At 32.5% G+C, this 19,548-nt stretch overlaps 9 protein-coding genes across 9 annotated transcripts; 5 read left to right on the top strand and 4 right to left on the bottom strand.

Annotated features, from left to right (window-relative positions):
• Window positions 1–83: 83 nt before the first annotated feature.
• On the top strand, window positions 84–3,988 carry PPL_03970 (uncharacterized protein; the record flags this gene model as incomplete). The annotated part of the gene is made up of 5 exons (XM_020574883.1): window positions 84–2,256; window positions 2,341–2,461; window positions 2,522–2,632; window positions 2,702–3,070; window positions 3,175–3,988. 5 exons carry the CDS (start codon window positions 84–86, stop codon window positions 3,986–3,988), a joined length of 3,588 nt encoding a protein of 1,195 aa, XP_020435297.1.
• Window positions 3,989–4,110: 122 nt separating this feature from the next.
• On the bottom strand, window positions 4,111–5,057 carry PPL_03969 (uncharacterized protein; the record flags this gene model as incomplete). The annotated part of the gene is made up of 2 exons (XM_020574882.1): window positions 4,111–4,883; window positions 4,940–5,057. The coding sequence occupies 2 exons, from the start codon at window positions 5,055–5,057 to the stop codon at window positions 4,111–4,113; spliced, it is 891 nt and encodes a 296-aa protein (XP_020435296.1).
• Window positions 5,058–5,877: 820 nt separating this feature from the next.
• On the top strand, window positions 5,878–6,414 carry PPL_03968 (uncharacterized protein; the record flags this gene model as incomplete). Its single annotated transcript, XM_020574881.1, has 2 exons — window positions 5,878–5,904; window positions 6,127–6,414. The coding sequence occupies 2 exons, from the start codon at window positions 5,878–5,880 to the stop codon at window positions 6,412–6,414; spliced, it is 315 nt and encodes a 104-aa protein (XP_020435295.1).
• A 1,139-nt stretch (window positions 6,415–7,553) lies between these two features.
• ctsZ (C1 family peptidase) lies at window positions 7,554–9,004 on the top strand (the record flags this gene model as incomplete). Its single annotated transcript, XM_020574880.1, has 6 exons — window positions 7,554–7,753; window positions 7,824–7,884; window positions 8,028–8,053; window positions 8,234–8,373; window positions 8,439–8,657; window positions 8,721–9,004. 6 exons carry the CDS (start codon window positions 7,554–7,556, stop codon window positions 9,002–9,004), a joined length of 930 nt encoding a protein of 309 aa, XP_020435294.1.
• A 120-nt stretch (window positions 9,005–9,124) lies between these two features.
• On the bottom strand, window positions 9,125–9,460 carry PPL_03966 (uncharacterized protein; the record flags this gene model as incomplete). Its single annotated transcript, XM_020574879.1, has 2 exons — window positions 9,125–9,128; window positions 9,354–9,460. 2 exons carry the CDS (start codon window positions 9,458–9,460, stop codon window positions 9,125–9,127), a joined length of 111 nt encoding a protein of 36 aa, XP_020435293.1.
• Window positions 9,461–9,634: 174 nt separating this feature from the next.
• Window positions 9,635–11,661, bottom strand: gacEE (pleckstrin domain-containing protein; the record flags this gene model as incomplete). Its single annotated transcript, XM_020574878.1, has 5 exons — window positions 9,635–9,942; window positions 10,047–10,558; window positions 10,634–10,986; window positions 11,060–11,371; window positions 11,473–11,661. 5 exons carry the CDS (start codon window positions 11,659–11,661, stop codon window positions 9,635–9,637), a joined length of 1,674 nt encoding a protein of 557 aa, XP_020435292.1.
• Window positions 11,662–12,118: 457 nt separating this feature from the next.
• Window positions 12,119–14,391, top strand: ddx55 (putative RNA helicase; the record flags this gene model as incomplete). Its single annotated transcript, XM_020574877.1, has 5 exons — window positions 12,119–12,396; window positions 12,478–12,917; window positions 12,938–13,232; window positions 13,348–13,791; window positions 13,890–14,391. The coding sequence occupies 5 exons, from the start codon at window positions 12,119–12,121 to the stop codon at window positions 14,389–14,391; spliced, it is 1,959 nt and encodes a 652-aa protein (XP_020435291.1).
• A 226-nt stretch (window positions 14,392–14,617) lies between these two features.
• PPL_03963 (kelch repeat-containing protein) lies at window positions 14,618–16,414 on the top strand (the record flags this gene model as incomplete). Its single annotated transcript, XM_020574876.1, has 1 exon — window positions 14,618–16,414. The coding sequence occupies one exon, from the start codon at window positions 14,618–14,620 to the stop codon at window positions 16,412–16,414; it is 1,797 nt and encodes a 598-aa protein (XP_020435290.1).
• A 188-nt stretch (window positions 16,415–16,602) lies between these two features.
• PPL_03962 (uncharacterized protein) lies at window positions 16,603–19,433 on the bottom strand (the record flags this gene model as incomplete). The annotated part of the gene is made up of 2 exons (XM_020574875.1): window positions 16,603–19,287; window positions 19,371–19,433. The coding sequence occupies 2 exons, from the start codon at window positions 19,431–19,433 to the stop codon at window positions 16,603–16,605; spliced, it is 2,748 nt and encodes a 915-aa protein (XP_020435289.1).
• Window positions 19,434–19,548: the final 115 nt, after the last annotated feature.

Genomic DNA, 19,548 nt, shown 5'->3' with positions numbered 1-19,548 from the left:
TTTTTATTTTCATTGATTAATCAATATTCTATATCTTAATTTTATTAGTGATTGATCAAAATATAATCATTCAATCTTAAAAGATGAATCAAGATATAGATAATAATAATAATGTAAAAAGTAATACTAATGGAACTAATAATAATATTAAAAAGAATAGTTTAGATGATACTAATAATAATAGTAATAATAGTAATAATGTAACTGTAACATTATTAAATTCACCAACACATCAATCAACAAAGAACACTATTATTAATAATAATAATGGTAGTAATAGTAATAATAATAATAGTACATTCTCACCACATCCAACATTAATGCAGATATCTGAAATATTACAACATTCAGTTGAATTAAAACTATGTTCTTCAGTATCTACACACTCTGTTGTCTGGGATACTCTAATGCATAATGTAGAATGCAATCCTGATATCATTTCACTTATAATCTCAATACTCTTGACAAAATATATTCAACTTACAACCATGCTCGATAAACGTTCAACTCCACTCATTTCAATATTAATGTCAATATTAACATCAAATACAAATACAAATAATAATAACATTAATAATAGTAGTAATAATACAACATTAACCACATCAATGTCAACATTAGATTTAAATAGTATTTCAAATGTACCTGTTTCGGCTTCTGGTGATAATAGTGTTGATGATGGCGATGATAATAACAATTCCGATGAGTTGGTCGGTAGTAGTGATGAAGATCTCAGTCCAAGAGCATTGATGACAATGATGTCGGCAGTGAGTGGTAACCAACCGACACAACAGATCATTCATCAACAACTAATCATTGGCAACAATGTTTACTCGATTACAAACTCACCATCCTCCAAAGAACCAATAATCACAATCGAACCAATAGATCCATCCACTCAACAATCGAATGCAAACAATAATAATATCATACCAACAGTGCCATTGACAATCAATAGTACCATTCCATCTTTATTATTATCCTCTACACCAAACGGATCAACTCCAACTACTACATCTCAAAATAATAACAATAACAACAACAACAATAATAATAATAATAATGTTGTTTTATCACCAACAGTTACATCTCCACAGATACCTTCTATATCCTTACAATCTTCTACCAATTCTACAACAACAACAACTACAACTACAACAACTTCAACTTCAAATTCAACACCAACATCCAATCCTAATACACCAAATTCGATATCTTCGCAAACACAAGCACAAACCATAGTTACTCAACAACCTGTCTTGTCTCCAGAGGAACAGAAAGAGATTGACTCTATGAAGCTATCGATCATTACAAGTCTTACCTTTATTGCTCTGTTTAACAATTTCAACTCTAACAATCCAGCATTGAAGTTTATTCTTGGTAAATACAGTGATTTGATGTCAAGAGATGCCAATACCTCTGATATGTTAAAGCTTCTATCACCAGGTTTCAAAGATTCCAACGACTATATATTCTACCTTATCGATCGTTGTTCTGACCTATCCAATGTAACAGAGCCACAAAAGAGTATTAAAAGTTGGTTAAACACTGCCATTACCAATACATTACAACAACAATCAATCATTGTGCAACAACAACAACCACAGCAAGCACAATCAACACAACAACAGCAACAACAACAACAACCACAACAACAACCACAACAGTTACAACAAACAACACAGCAACAACAACAACCTATAGCTATTCCACAACCAATACAATCATTACAAAAGACAAAGATGATATTTGAAAATCTCTTTCTCTTTCTCAAACACCCACTTCTTCTTGAGAAACGTATGCTCTACTTTTTACAGATGTTGAAACACTATCTTTTGGTAGCACCGATTGTTCCTCCTTCGATTATCTCTATGGCATTGTCCATTGTAAAGACTTATTACATGTGGCCACGTCCCTACTGTGACTTTGCCAATGACATCTTGGAGACACTCACAATGGAACACCAATGTCCTGGAAGCTACTACCGTGCCATGTTGGCATATGAGATGCCTGCAGTGATGCAGACACTCTCTGCATCGACCACACCACCAGCACCAGCCTCCACATCGAATGTTGCAACCAACGTAGTCTCATCGATAACATCGTCAATCTATCAAATGAAGAATAGACCAATCGTTCATATGTTAATAGATCGTTACAATTCAGATGCACTATCGATTCAAGAGATATTTGAACATAACATTAAAAATAGTTCAACTCCATCCATTACACAATTACAATCAAATATAATTGCAAGTAAGTTATAATAATAATAATAATAATAAGTTATAAAAAATCATTCATATTAATACAAAACAAACTTTTATATTTTATCAATAGATGTATATCAACGTATAATGGGTATAGATAATTCAGCATTAGGATTAGAATTTGTTGAACCAAACGATATTTCACATATTCATCTTAAAATTATAGATATATTAAACAAAACAATGATTTTGTAAGTTTATCATATCAATCGTTCAAACCATTTACTAATAATAACCATATAATTATTTAGAGATGAAAATGAATGTAAATCAATTAGAATGAAAGAATTGAGTATAATTAGAGAAGAGATTATTAAATTATCTAAAAAGACATTATTTAAACATATTCCACAACCTACAATGTTTGTATAAAAAAAAAAATAGATTTTACAATTATAATATATTAATTATCTTTTTTTTTATGATTATAGATTACCAAATTTATATTATCATTTTTCATCACTTTATAGAATGAGTATAAAGAATAAGAAACCAGATGAACTATCTACACAATTCAATATACCTGTTTATAAAAAGACAATGAATATCTTGGTGAATCTATTGTCAAACTACCAAGAGGAGCAATACTCTCAAACCATAAAGATATGTATTGTTGGTAATGATGCATCAGTACACCATTTAGTAGGATCCTATGTCTATCTAAAGTATCATTCACCAGAGTTATTCAGTGATCTCGATATTCAATTCTATTTAATTCCTGCCGGTAATAATTGTAAATTCACTGACTTTGTATCTACATTTGATAATTGGTATCAAAGACAAGTATCAACTATATTAAAGTAAGTTATTAAAAAAAAAAAAAACAAATCATAACAATTTGAAAATCAAATCAAAATCAAAACAATAACTAACATATGAATAAAACCAATTTATTTATATTTAGTTCATTATATGAAATCATTCCAACATTTAAACCATCATCAAACAATCAATCGGATCAATCTGTTATTGAATCAATGTCTGGTTTAAGAGAAGATAGAAAGAGTATGAGTTTTCATTCATTACAACAAGCTTCTCAACAACAGCAACAACAACAACAACAATCGACTGAAGCAGATTCGACATTGACTCGTACACCTTCTGCTATCATCATGTCAGAGGTAGAATACTTGTTCCGTGAAGCATCGTTTAAGCTTGATATTCCATTGATGAAATGTGAGGGTTGGAATGATGATAACTATCAAACCATACCTTTCTTCCATCGTGCCGAGATTGGTTTGAATGCCTACTGTCAGGGCACCGGTGATCAAGCGATCATTGAAAGCACGCTGAACAATCGTATGGCAAAATATCCACCGGCCTCACTCTCTGCCAAGATTGGTATAGTCAATCCACTGGGAACACAAATTCAACAGATCGTACTAGATTTTAAGACCTACTATGAGATATCGATTGTCAACCAACTACCGAAATTCACCAGTAAAACATCGACCAAAGATACATCACCAGCACTCATGGAACTAGGTCTCATCGAATTCGATGCCAAAAAGAAGAGAGCCAAGAGCGAAGATCCAACACTATTTACTATGAACGCCATCGAAATTGAATGTCAAAAAGACGAACGAAAGAAACCATTCGACATCTTGTTGGACGGACAACTCTGTGGTCCATACACCAAAGTTAGAATAAGTTTTTGTAATATTGGAACATCTGATGTAATACAATTACCAATAATGACATATCTACCATATTGTTAAAAATAACAATTATAATAATAATAATAATAATAATAATAAAATATCTTTATATATTAAATTATTTTTGTTTATTTGTTTATAAAGTTTACTTTTTCTTTTTCTTTTTTTTTTTTAATTTCTTTTTAATTATCAATTAAATTACCTAATAGTTGACCACCGAAAGTTTCATTATCAATTGGTTGATCAGATTCAGTTGATAGACTTGATGGTTGATCAGATTCAGTTGATAGACTTGATGGCTGATCAGATTCAGTTGATAGACTTGATTGGTGCTCATCACCATTACCAGGACCTTGCCAGATTTGTGATGGCGGAAGTGATTTTTCGAAATCATCAAATTCGGAATCAGTATCTATTTCCTGAGGTGGGAACAACTGACTTGGATAGAAACGCGACTGAATGGCTGGTGGCGAACTATCTTGAATGGATGGCGATGTTCCTCCTATAAAGCCTGTGATCGATGCTTGGTATTGAACAGGTACTCTTCCGTTCACTGGAGTTGTCTGAAATGCTGGAGTTGATCCTTCACCACCTGATCTTGAAGAGGAAGATGATCCGAGTGAAGACGATGAGAATGAGGATCCAGAAGATGTAAATGAAGTACTAGTACCACTTGCACCTATGGTAAAAGTAGATCCTTCAGATGTTGGTGGAGAATAGGTTTCTACCACAGAGTGAGTCCAACCTTTGCTCAATAAAATCTGGTCAATCAATTGTTTTAGAAGCTCTCTAACCAGCGATAGAGTATCAAAACCACCAAGGTTGATCGATGGTAATTGTGGGATGTATTGGTTACCATTAAATGATGGTGGTTGGTTAAAAGATGTGGTTGGAGGTATTGTTTGATCTGCACCTGGACGACCCACCCAGAAACAATAAGTTGGCCTTGATGGATCTATTTTTTATTTATTAAAAATCTATTACTTGAATTAATAAATGTATTTTATTTACCACAATAATAAAATAAACCTGGCGGATATGATGACGACTTATCTATCTTGTCCTCATATGATAAAATGCCACCAATAGTTATTGATACTATCAATAGAAAGTATAATAATCTAAACATTTATTTATTTTTTTATACAGCTAGATAAGTAAGTATAAATAAATTATACAATGAATCATCTTTTTAATCATAATTTGTTATTAAATTTAATATGATTAATACAATTTATTTTTAATAATGTAATTGTAAATTCATTGCAGGTGATCATTGTTTTGTTTTTTTTTTTTTTGTGTGAAATCATTAATGAAAATCATTTTATTACAAACCCCCAAATTATAAAATCTTTGGTATAAATAATTAGAGTACAGTAAAATAGGACAGTGATATTTAAAAAAGAGTAAAAATAAAAAAATAATAATATGGTGTTGATATTCAAATACAATCAAATGATATTGTTGTATTTATATGTGTAATTTCATCCAAAAAATGAAAAAATTTTGCATAGCTTTTGTGTGCTTTTGCAAAAATAATGCGAGAATTCAAAAAAAGCTGTGCAAAAAAAAAACCCAACCTGTAAAATGATAACACATTTTGCAGTGTTGAAGTTATATTTTTTTTTAAAATAATTCTTGAGTATTATTTTTATGTTGAATATAAATAATAAATAAGAAAGAGATTAAAGTAAAGAAAAAATGTATTCCAAGAAAGGAATGTCCAATTAACAACAAAACTATCAAGATTCTATTGATCAAATAGAGATTTCTATAGTACATAGTGAAAAATTAAAATTTTGATAAGTTATCTATAGTTTACTATAGGTAAAGAGAAGAATGATTGATTTAAATGCAGCAAGATAACTTATCAAAATTTTAATTTTTCACACTTGAAAACATGGTTGTGACTTGAAAAAATAAACTTACAGACTCTAAATTTCTAACATATGTCAAAATGGAAAATTTCTTCTTATGTAGAAAATTAAATTAAATATTATTTTTGTAAAAACAAACATTCTATTATTTTTTTTTATTATTGATTTTATATTATTTCATAATAATAATTATTATTATTATAAGAGAAAGAGAAGAGAAAATAATTCAAACTCTGGAGAAAAGATAGCTTAGAGTAGTTAACTTCAAACAGCTCTCAATCAAATCTTTCAAAGAATTCTATTTTGAATTATTTTACAAAGACAGATTCGGAATCATTATTAGCATCAAATATTGATTTTGAAGAAATAACAAGATTGAGTTTGTCAATGAGCAAACTTCAAAAGAATGTTCTTGCTCCATCCATACCACCGATCCTGTTCCACAGACGAAAGATAAGAACTAATCTACAGTTAGTTGCCCTCATACTCAATGTACCTATCGGTCAAATAAAAGAACAAGTTCAAATCAATTACCAATTCTCTATTTCAAAGAATTATGTTGCTCATGTAATGAATTATGTTGCTGATCCATTTCCTGTTTGGAAATGAATTAACTTGTTGATGTCCAAACAGTTGCCTACGAATTCTAAGAGATTCAATTATCATATTGCATCAGTTTGAGGTAGAGAATTGGTGATTGATTTTGAACTTGTTCTTTCATTTGACCGATAACCTTCCTCAAAGATGGGTGACCGGAGGACGAATCATGAATAAGATGATAGAATACAAGAAGCAAAACAAGAAACAAAATAAATAAAATTATTTAATATTTTTCTTACTTTTTTAAGGTATTTTTTGTGAACTCTAATCTTTTCGTATTACTGAACTTGTTGCAATATTACTAACTTTATTATTATTATAGGTGAATCTAGATTTTTTTATATTAGTTTAAATAATAATAATCATAAAGAGCAATAGCTAACAACAATCAAGATTATCATGTCATGTATGGCCTTTCAACAGATTCCATTCTCGTCAGTGTATCAAATAATGGCTAGTATGTAGAAAATATCAAACCATGATGTTGCCCAAGTTGTCGATTATAATCGACTCAGTTTGATGGTGGTGATGATGATTAAGATGATCACCGTTTCAAGAAGCAACAAAGAAATCAATCAAGAGAAAGAAAAATGACAAACAAGTACAATGATGACGATAATGGTATTAGCCAGTCAAGAAAAGAAAGTAATATCTAAATTACTTGTAATGTGATCACTCCTATCTTTACACTAGTACGATCTGACAGGTGTTGTTCTATTTACAAAAATTAATATTTAAAAATTAAAATAAATAATAATGAGGTGTTATACAAATATATTGCAATTAATTAAAGTTTATAACATCAATCGATTGTTCAATTTTAACTAATAATAAATATTTATTTTATGTATATTAATTGTATGTTTTTTTTAATAATCAGACGATATTGTTGGATTTGTTCAACGACATTTGAAATTCCAAAATGATCATGTTGTTTGGTAAAAGTTGTTGGAAAAATAGATTTGTTCTTCGCCGTTTTTTTCTTCTCTGTTGAACAATTCCGATTCTATTGTAAAAAAAAAAAAATAAAAAAAATTTAAAATTTTTTTTTCAACTGTCTGATTTTTTTTGGATTGTGTGTTGTCAAACAATCACATGACACTTTTAAACATTATTTTTTCATATACAAAATAAATATTATTTTAAAAATGAGATTTGCTGCTTATTTATTAGTATCTGTTGTAGCATTAGCTGTTGTTGCCTCTGCCATTCAAGAGCACCAACAAACCAACGTCTTCAGTGGTAGCCTTCGTCAAAAGTGTTACAAGAAGAGTTCTGAAATCTTCCAAGACAGAATCAAATCACCACTTCCAAGTGAATATATCACTGAAGTACCAACTTCTTGGAAGTATGTAGAATATTTAAATATTTTAAATTTTAATATTAATATTTATAATATCTTTTTCTACTTTTAATAGTTGGGCAAATGTATCTGGTGTTAACTACTTGACCATGAACAGAAATCAGCACATTCCACAAGTAAGTTAAATATTTATAAAGATATTATAAACACAATTATTAATAGTTAATTCTAGTATTGGTTAGTATCAATATCAATTCATATCCTTCTACATAACTACATATCTCAAACTTTACCAACTTTGGAAAATTTTATGATAAAGTATACTTTATCACCTATGATGGAGATGTATAGACAGGGCTAGCAGCTACAACTATCTATTGATGGATAAAGTATCCTTATCTATCTCTTTTCTATTTTCCATTTTCCAATTTTTTTTTCCTTTTTTCATCCAATTTTTTTATGAATATGTTTTACTAACTATTTCTTAATTCAATGAATTAATCATTATAATACGGATGCATCCAGTGGTGGCTGTTGGGCTTTCGCTTCCACATCTGCCCTTAGTGACAGAATCAATATTATCCGTCGTGCTGTTTGGCCTCAAGTTAATTTGGCTCCACAACATTTGATCAATTGTAATGGTGGTGGAACTTGTGATGGTGGTGGTAAGTATATTATAATTGTTACTATATCGATATAAATTGACTTAATCCAATCCATTTTCAAAAAGACCCCCGTGCTGCTTATGAATTCATGGCTGAAAGTGGTATTGTCGACGAAACCTGTCAACCATATCAAGCTGTAAATGGACTTGCCTGTACTCCAGCTTGTAAAACCTGCAACCCAGATGGTACATGCGTTGCCATTCAAAGATATACCAATATTACCGTCGATGAGGTTGGTAAAGTAAGTGGTGAGAAGGAAATTATGGCTGAAGTTTATGCAAGAGGTAAGTTAATTGGTTAGTTATGTTGTTTATTTAAATATTAGTGCTAATATATTGTATTTACAGGACCAGTGGCATGCTCTATTGATGCCACAGATAAATTAGAAAGTTACACTGGTGGTATTTTTAAAGAGTTTGTAGCAGTTCCAATTCCAAATCACATCGTCAGTATTGTTGGTTGGGGAGAAGAGAATGGTGAATCATATTGGATTGTCAGAAATTCATGGGGAATGTACTACGGAGAGCAAGGTTTCTTCAGAATCGTCAGAGGTAGTCCATTCGAAAACTTGGGTATCGAATTAGACTGTGCTTGGGCCACACCAAACTTGAAAGGATTGCCAGCTTTTTAAATTGGAAAACAATAATAAAATGCTTATTTCATAGTGTATTTTTTGTTTTAAAGTTGTCTTATTTTCATTGTATATGATATGAAAGAAACCCTTTATGCTTCAGAGGTGATCGTTTCCAGCTTAGCTATTAATGATTTATGATTTATTAATCTATAATTAAATTTCAAAATTATCTGTTAAAGCTAAAGCTGCCAGCACCTTGATACCCGAACAAAACTCACGTCCCAAAGTCGCACAACTTAACAGCTTCCAGAAAGTCAAGTATACAATAGTTTGGATTCACAGTCACATACTCTATTGTATCGACATTGTATTCTCATCTGTTTCTCGTGATTTGCCAAAAAAATACAAGTAGAACGGATCTTCGTAGTATGTAACAGGTTGTCCAATGAATGAAAGGTCCCTATCCAATCCTTCTCTAAATGTATAGTCTTCTATTGAGAAGGCAATCTCCATTCCATATGTCGAGAATATAGATGATTACTTATATTTCACACTTATACCTGGTCATTGTTTCATATGTATCGTAACTTATATTGCATACTTTTTAATTTGTTTGTAATAATACATAAATTTTATTTTAGAATATAAATAGATAGAATATGGTTCGCTTTAGCTTATTGTTTTATATTATTCTACAAAGATGGATGGAGCGAATTCTATTAGTCGACGAGTGACATCATTGATAGAATTCAACTTTAATATACTGTCATCGGTTTCCACTGCTTGTCTTAGCATTGCCGGTCCAAAAACTATTGCAAGATTCGAAAAGTTCATCATATTATATTTAGAATTCTCTACTCTACCAATGTTATAAAAGAATGGAAGTAGTAATTGCAATAGTTTTTGATTGACTTTTGGTAATGATTTGATGAGTGTTGTTATTTGTTTTACATTTGCATTGTTTGTTGAGATTGATAAGAATGCATCATATTTTTCTGAAGAATGTAATGATAATTTATTAATTAATTAATTAATTAGTATGTTAGAATCAATTGATTTGTTCTGATAAATTAAAATTAAAATTTTAACAATAACATACCAAAAGTTAAAATAGGTTCGGGTAATTCTCTAAAGAATAATTTAAATACACCGGCAAGTGTATGAATCTTGTCGGGAGTGAATAGAATGGTTTGACCGGAATCGATTTGTTGTTTATGACTCTTGATATCGAGATTGGAACCACAGATTCTAAAGAGACCTTCCTCTTTGAGTCCGTACTGTTCGAAAAAGTTGATAAAATCAAAGAGTATGCCTGGCAATCCATCCTTTGATTCCGGTCTCGATTCAAACGATGAAAGACTCTGTCCAAAGATAGAGACGCCATTGGAGATCGGTGTGTCGGTGGTATAAATATACTTTAGTTTTACAAATACATCACCTGTTACTTTGTTCTTTGAGGTCTTTGGTATTAGCGGAAGATGCATCTGCAGCTCCTGACCTGGTGGGAGTGCAGTAAGCGGGATTATAATCTTGCCCATAAAGTCTGCTGCACTAAACTTATCTTCATCCCAAACCAATAAATAAAAATATCCTTCATTCTTTGTTATATCACTGAAATTTTAAAGAGTAAAAGATTAGAATATTCCAATTCCATTCAATTTAGATTGTTAATTAAACACAACTTACAAATAGAATTGTTCATTCCATATTGGATTCAATGTCTTGTAGATGGTTGGAGTTCTAATTTGTTGTCTCTCGATTCTTGTAATGGCAAAGGGATCGGCATAGCCATTCAAGTCCTTCTTTGCAAAGTCACGACCTTTAATGATAGTACCAGAGAGTTGTCCATTCACTTTGATCTTGGCACTCTGACATACCTCCAAACATTTCTTCAAACAAGTGATCCATTGATCGCATTCCATCGCTGACTGAGCACAAAACAGATAAGTGCCTGCACTCGGTGTTTGTAATTCAAAGGTTTGAGCGTCTTTTGTTTTCGAAACAACACATTCATCTAAACAAATTGCTCCTTTACATTGCTTTAAATAGTATTTTCGTTAGTGATATCAATATTAAATTTGTATCTAACTGAGATGTTTAATATTTACTTACTTTTGATGGAGTATAATAATATAATATTCTATGATATTTAATGAAACAGATTCTCTCTTTCTTTGTTAGATTATGTTTGTTCTTGATCTTTTGTAATACACCTTGATGATTGATATCTTTCATAAACTCTTCTGTGATGAATTTTCGAGAGAGTACTTTGTTACCCTCTGACTCTAAAAACTTTGCCAAACTGTTTGATTTCGCAATCTTTGGATTACTACTGAATGTTTGAAACAATGTTGTCAAATCATTGGTTGCATTGGAATTGATTGTTACACTTGATATTGATATATTATATAATTCTTTTTTAATCTATTAAAAATAATAATAATGATAATTAAAAAAAATTTTTTTTTTAATATTTATTAATTTCTAATAAAAACAATTAATAATAATTAAATAATTTAACAAACCTCTGTAATAAGTTTTTGTAATTTCGATTGAGTGATCTCAATGGTGAAAGATGTATCATTGTCATAGGCAACATGTAGATCAAACACTTTCTTAATCTTTGACGAACCGAATTTGCCTTTACTCTGAACGTCTCGAATCGATATCACTTGTAATGTTAGATTATTGAAATGTGATATTGGTTCCATCATTCTATTGATGATAGATATATATGATTTTAAAAAGTAATTTTGACAAGATATTAAAAATACAAAAATAAATAAATTAAAAAAAAAAAAAACAAATAATATCTAATAATAAATCTGATTTATACTAATTACTGCTACTCTTAAAACAGGTTCCTAAAACCAACCACCAAAAACAATAAAACAATTGGTTTAATTCTGCATGACCATTTATTCTGATTTCATGAAAAAATCAAAAAAATCAAAAAAAAAAAAAAAAAAATATTAGTTTTTTTAAAAATTAAAAAAATGATTTTATTAAAAAACAAGAAAAACGACGAAACACTCTTTTCTGGTTTGAGAAATTCATACCCTTTTATTATTATTATAATAATAAACACAATACGGTCAATCATTTTTATTTTATTTATTTATTCATTTTTATTTATACTTTAGATTTAGATTTTAGAATAGATAGTAAAAAATGAATTTGATAGGTGGTGGTTTAGAATGGGATCAATTTAGTCCAACACTCTCAAGCGATACAATGAAAACCATTGAGAGTCTTGGATTTACCTATATGACACCAGTGCAATCATCATCGATTCCGTTGTTTCTTACCAATAAGGATGTACTCGTAGAAGCTTGCACCGGTTCCGGTAAGACATTGGCATTTATCATTCCAATAGTTGAAATCATTAAAAAACGTTCCGATCCACTAAAGAAGACTGATATTGCATCTATTATCATATCTCCAACAAGGTAATTACTAATATTGTTACTATGATACAAAATTGAAATATCTAAATATTAAGAAACGTCAAAAAAAAAAAAAATCAATAGAGAATTAGCAACACAAACATTTCAAGTTTTACAGAAATTCATTTCTCCAGAGATTGCAACTCATTTGACAGCACCTTCTTCTACTTTATCAACAAATGAATCAGATGAATCGGATGAACCATCATTCAAACAGATATTGACATCGATATTATTGATTGGAGGTACACCGATCTACGATGATATTCAACGATTCAATAGAGAAGGTGGAAATATTATCGTTGGTACTCCTGGCAGAATCGATGAGTTTATGAGTAGAATCGATAAGGATCAACTCAAGGTGAAGCAATTCGAAGTGTTGATTCTCGATGAAGCGGACCGTCTGTTGGATATGGGTTTTCATTTGACGATCAATTCCATTCTCAATAGAATACCAAAGCAACGACGTACAGGACTGTTCTCTGCCACACAGACAAGCGATGTCAAGGAACTGGCGCGTACCGGTATGAGAAATCCAGTGAAGGTGTCTATCACCGTCCAGCAAAAGGATACACTGGAAGTGCAGTCGATTCCCTCGACACTCAAGAATCTCTATACGATCTGCACACTCGAGGAGAAGTTCAATCAGTTGGTTCACTTCTTGGTGCATCACATCGATCAATACAAGATCATCGTTTACTTCTTGACCTGTGCAGACGTCGATTACTTCTATCGGTTGGTTCGCGATTTGAAGTGCATGAAAGACAAGTCGGTGTTTTCACTGCATGGAAAGGCGCCACACGAGAAACGACAGCTGATCTTCAACGAGTATGGCAAGTGTAAGAGCGGTGTGTTGATGGCCACTGACTTGGCGTCGCGTGGTATCGATATTCCCAATATCGATTGGGTGGTGCAGTACGACGCTCCTCAGGATCCAAAGGCATTCGTTCATAGAATCGGTAGAACCGCTAGAATTGGTCGCGATGGAAATGCACTGTTGTTCTTGACGCGCGAGGAAGACACCTACATTGAGTTCAACAAGCTCAGAAAGGTGCCATTGGAAGAGCGACCGATTGAGACACCGGCAGAAGACTATCTTGCACAGGCGAAAAAGATTGTTATGACCGATCGTGACACAATGGAGAAGGGAACAATTGCATTCGTTTCACATGCTCGTGCATACAATGAGCATCAATGTTCATATATTTTCGTTCCACACCGACAAGACATGTATAAACTCGCTCATGGTTACGCACTCCTACGTCTACCGGCAATGCCTGAATTCAAAGATAAACCAGAGTCACTCGAGTGGTCGAGTGGAGTAACACTTGAGCAAATAGAACGTATTCCATATAAAGATAAGAAACGTGAAAAACATAGAAAATCAAAGTTAAAACAGTATGTAAAAATAATCTATAATATTTATCATTTATATTAATTTATTTACTAATTATTATTATTATTATTATTATTATTATTATTATTATTTAATATAGAGAAAAAGAAAAACAAAAAGATAAGAAACAAGAGAAATTAAAAGAACAAGAAGAAAAGAAAGAATTGGAAAAAGAAAAAGAATTACAAAAGGAAAAGGAAAAGGAGGAAAAGGAAAAGGAAGCGGCTAGTAATGAAAAGAATTTGTTGACAAAGAGACAGAGAGAGGAGATTCAACATCAAAAGGATTTGGAAGAGATTGACGAAGATTTTAAATTACACAAAAAACTCAAGCGTGGCAAGATTTCAAAGAATAAGTTTGATAAGGAAGATGAAGACTTGGAACGTCAGATTGAATTGGAAATGAAAGAACAGAAAGAAGCGGAAAAGAAAGAAAAAGAAGAAAAGAAAGAAAAGAAAGAGGCCGAAAAGAATAACAATAATAAAACAAATAGTAATAGCACAGATAATAGCAAGAAGAATAAAAAGGTTGAAAAGAAGATGAATAACAAATCAAAGAAACCAAATCAATCAAGACAAAAGAAAATATCTAAAAGAAAATAAAAAGTTATAAAAACTTACAATAAGTAAAACAACCTCATTGTATGAACCCACCTTCCCATTTCTTGAGTGACCACTAACTTCATCCAACTTTTAAGCAATTGTTGAAAAGCTTTAAAATTTGTGTTAATTAAAAAAGAAATTTTTTTTTTCTCCCCTCAGATACCAAATGACTGATTTTTTATTTAAAGAAATTTTAATTATAATTAACATTTAGTTATAAACTAAAATGAGTAGTCTAAATATTTCAATAGATATAGATACAGATGACAATGACTTTGTTTGTTTAGATCATAGAAAAACATTTGAAATCATTTGTCATCAATGTAATCTATTATTGTGTTCAAAATGCTCCACAGATCATAATAAACAATATGAACACAATAGCTTTTGTGATCATATCAATGATATCAAACAATCATTATATAAATATCAATCACATTCAGAGTCATTATTATTAGAAAAACTAACAACTGAAAATAATAATAACAAAAATAATAATAGTAAAAGTATATTTGAAAAAAATAGAATATTAGAAGTATGGGAAACAATCAAATCATCAAATTCATATTTCAGAAAGTTAGAATCAACTGAATCAGAGATCAAGGACCACTTTCATCAGATGCATCAATATCTGGTTGTTGAAGAGCAACGTTATCAGCAACCAATCCAAGAAAGTAAATCAAAGACACTCGAGACAATCAAGAATAATATTGAAGAGTTAAAACATATCGTTAATATCATCAATTTAGAAGGTAGTACCAGATATGAGTCCGATATTGATCAATCTAGTGACAAGAGTGATGAAGATGATTATAATAACTCTGCAGATACAACAGACAGCTATTCAATAGAATCAATCATGGAGTCACTTGATCGTAACCATTCACTTTTATGTTTTATCGAATCAAAAGATAAAACAGTATTCGATATTAGTGGGTGCAATGGCAGGTCATCATACAAAGATATAGAGTCACTGATTCTACATTCAATTCAAATGTATAATCAACAGTTTAAGAAATCATATGTCAAACCCAATCCACCTCCCGACTACCAATTGTACACTGAACCAATCAATACGACCATGATCAAACAAGTGGTAGATCAATCAATCAATCTTTCAATTAAACAACCATCTCACTTGAAAAATATATACAGTATACCAGGTTTTGTACATTCACCACCGTTACTACCAGACACCCATTTATTCTTCGCACATCAAGACAAAGGAGCTATTATCTGGGATTTTAGAAGTAAAACTTCAAAATACCTTCACTTTGACTTTGATTTTACCAATACTCAAAGTTCAATCGTATCAGTTGGTGAGCATCTCTATGTTTTTGGTGGTTCAAACAATCTTGATAAATACATGATAATCTCAAAAAAAACATTAAAAGGCAAAATACACATGTTACCTCTTGATGATAGTAGCAACTCTTGGATATCAGCATGCCATGATGGCAAGAATCACATATATCTTGTCAAGACATTGCCAAAATTACAAATGATGACTATCACTCTCTATGATATAAAATCAATGAAATTTGAACAACAACACAGATTTATTGGTGCAAATTCTCAAATTATGTCCGTTTTTTATAATGGATTGTTTTATTCGTTCTCGAAAAATCAGGATAACATATTGATACTCGATCCAATCAAAGGAACACATAAATTCTTTAAGACACTCAAATTTAAGGAAACACTGGCAGCATGCACCGATGGCGTTGGCAATGTCTTTCTTCACTCTGAAGAATTATTCATTCGTATAAATCTTGATCATATGAAATTATTTACTCTTTCGCCTGTCAAAATTAATAGTAAAGTACAGGACAATGCAGCCAAGCCACAAACACTTTCAATGACCTATTACAGATCATCTGACAAAGAGCACTTCATTTTCCTTTTTGGTTCACCTTCAACTCAAAGATATTCAATCGAAACAAATACATGGTTACCCGATGTTTTTTCCAGTTACCAAATATATAAAAACAGTCTGTGTCCTACGATTACCTATCAAATTTAATGTTCCTTCATTACATCTCTTCATACCATATTAATAAAAATCTTTAATTATTTGCAAAATATTTGGAATGATAAAATTTCATCCATGTTATTTCTCTGGAATATTCAATATCCAACCTTTGTCTTTGTGAAAATATTGCTCATTTAATTTTTTGTTTTTGAAATTTTAAAAAGTTTAGATTTATTAATTTAATAGAATTTCATTCTTAATCTCTTATTATTCGATTTGAAATTGAATTTGGCATCCTCTGCCAATCCACCTGAAGTATATCCAGTTGTTTCGCCACCAGTTGAAGATCCACTTGATGCTGATCCTGTTGTTTGACCGCTGGTTGAAGCAGATCCAGTAGTTTGTCCGCTAGTCGATGCAGAACCTGTAGTTTGACCACTTGTCGATGATGAGGTATCTGAGGTACCTGTAGATTGTCCGCTAGTCGATGCAGAACCTGTAGTTTGTCCGCTTGTTGAAGCAGATCCTGTGGTTTGACCACTTGTCGATGATGAGGTATCTGAGGTACCTGTGGACTGACCACTTGTCGAAGCAGTTCCTGTGGTTTGTCCGCTTGTCGATGCAGATCCTGTAGTTTGGCCACTTGTCGATGATGAAGTATCTGAAGTACCTGTAGATTGTCCACTAGTCGATGCAGATCCTGTAGTTTGTCCGCTAGTCGATGCAGATCCTGTAGTTTGGCCACTTGTCGATGATGAAGTATCTGAAGTACCAGTGGATTGACCGCTTGTCGAAGCAGTTCCAGTAGTCTGACCACTAGAATCTCCAGAGGTTCTACCGGTCGAACTTGTTCCAGTACTACCTGATCCAGTGATTCCAGAGGTGGTTGGTTGTGATGATGATCCAGTAACTCCAGAGGCAGCACCAGTTGGTTGAGATGAAGAACCAGATTGTGAACCAGTTCCAGATCCTGTATGAGTGGTGATGAATCCAGATGAACCAGATTGTGATCCTGATTGTGAACCTGACTGTGATCCTGATTGTGATCCTGATTGTGAACCTGATGTTCCAGACTGCGATCCTGATTGTGAGCCTGATTGTGAACCTGATTGTGAACCTGATTGTGAACCGGATGATCCTGAAGTACCTGATTGGGTGGTCGATGATGAACTGTGACCACCTGAACCTGCACTACCACCTTGAGAACCTCCGTGGGTACCTCCATGAGTTTTACCGGATGAACCGCCAGATGTCTTTCCTGAGGAACCACCTGATGAGCCACCTGATGTCTTTCCAGAAGAACCACCTGATGTTGCTGGACCACCAGTAGTACCATGGGTGGCTGGACCTGAAGTAGTACCATGAGTAGCAGGACCTGTGTTGCTATGGGTTGCTGTACTAACAAGGGATGTCAAAAGAGCGGTAATTGGTTCGTGTGTGGTTGAGGCAGTAGAAACAGAAGTAGCTACATGTGTTGAGGTTGGTGAAATAGTAGTTTGACCAGTTGAGGTTACAACATGAGTTGTTGGATTGACGGTAGTAGTTTGACCAGTTGTAGTAACAACATGAGTTGTAGTTGGATTGATGGTTGTTGTTGTTGTTGTTTGACCAGTAGAAGTTACAACATGAGTCGTTGTTGGATTTACAGTGGTTGTAGTTTGACCAGTTGTAGTGGCAACATGAGTTGTAGTTGGAATGACGGTGGTAGTGGTTTGACCAGTAGAAGTTACAACATGAGTTGAAGTTGGGTTGACAGTTGTACCTGTGGTTGCTGTTGTAGATACAGTAGTTACAACAGCTGGACCTGTTGTAGATGTAGTGATGGTTGGTGTATCAGTAGTACTAGTGGTTGTTGATGTTGTTCCGATGGTAGTTCCAACAGATGGACCAGTGGAAGTAGTAGAAGTTGTAGTACCAGTTGTTGAGGTGGTTGAAGTTGTTGAGTCAGTAGTAGTAGTTGTAGTAGTAATAGTAGTACCAATTGTAGTTCCAACTGATGGACCAGTGATGGTAGTACCTATAGTAGTATCATTTCCAGTTGAGGTAGTGGATGTTGAGGTACCTGTTGTGGAGGTAACTGTTGATCCACTGGTAGATGATCCAGAAGATGAAGCTGTTGATCCAGTGGTTGTGGTTGGAGCAAGTATATTCGATACATAGATGCTAAAGAATGCATATACACTCTTCAAAGGCTTGGCATTGGAGTAATAGGCAATAGTGTTGTAGGTGGTACCTTTGGTGATTGGTACGACAGCGTCACAGGGCGACATGGAGTACAATTTACCAGCCTTGTAGATTGGTGTAGATTTACAAATGACCTCTCCAGTGGCGTTGTTGGTGAATGTGATATTGACGACACCAGTAGAAGCGGAAGTCTGGAAGTAGACGGCATCCAAGTCCTGAAGCCACTTGGCACTGTTTTGTTGACGGAACAAACCACCCTTGCCTGGAACATTGAATGGTCCAAAGTTGGCGGTTGCTGAACTGGCAGTTCTCATGACTGGCACCGATCTACTCTCGTTCGATGGAGTATATTTGATAAAGTATGCCAAGTGCAATTCGACTGGATCAATAGTACTATTGTCCAAAGAGAAATAGCTCAATTGGATGGTTGTCGATGTATTATCGAAAATCGAAACAACGTATGGCGATGGCAATACAATTGGTGTCACAATATTGGACAAGGTGAAAGAGAATATCTTCTTTACAACGGGTTTGTCAACGATGACATCAACCGATAGAATCTTTAGCAGATCCTTTTGATATGGTTTACCACTGGTTTCATTCAAAAGCATAATTTGAATACCACTGATATCATAGCTTCCAGTTGGCATTGGAACATAACTGAAATTCAATTGTACCAAACTATTGAATTTACATGGTCCTATATTAATTTGATTTCCAAAAACTTGATCATCACCATTCTAAATAGAATATTAATATTAATTATCAAAATACAATTTTAAAAAAATAAATAATAATTATTTTAAAAATAAAATTAACTTACAACAAAAGTTAATGATTGTAATAAAACAATGGCTATTAATGTTAAATATAATAATTTCATCATTTTAATATAATCTATTCTTACTTTATATTTACAAAGTGTAAGATGAAAGATTTTTATATTTTATGATGATTGTGAAATGTGCTTAATATTTTTTTCGAGATTACAATGATTGATT

This window comes from Heterostelium album, assembly GCF_000004825.1.
Source record: "Heterostelium album PN500 unplaced genomic scaffold PPL_contig8, whole genome shotgun sequence".
NCBI lineage: Eukaryota > Evosea > Eumycetozoa > Acytosteliales > Acytosteliaceae > Heterostelium > Heterostelium album.
This window is presented reverse-complemented; position numbering and strand designations above follow the sequence as displayed.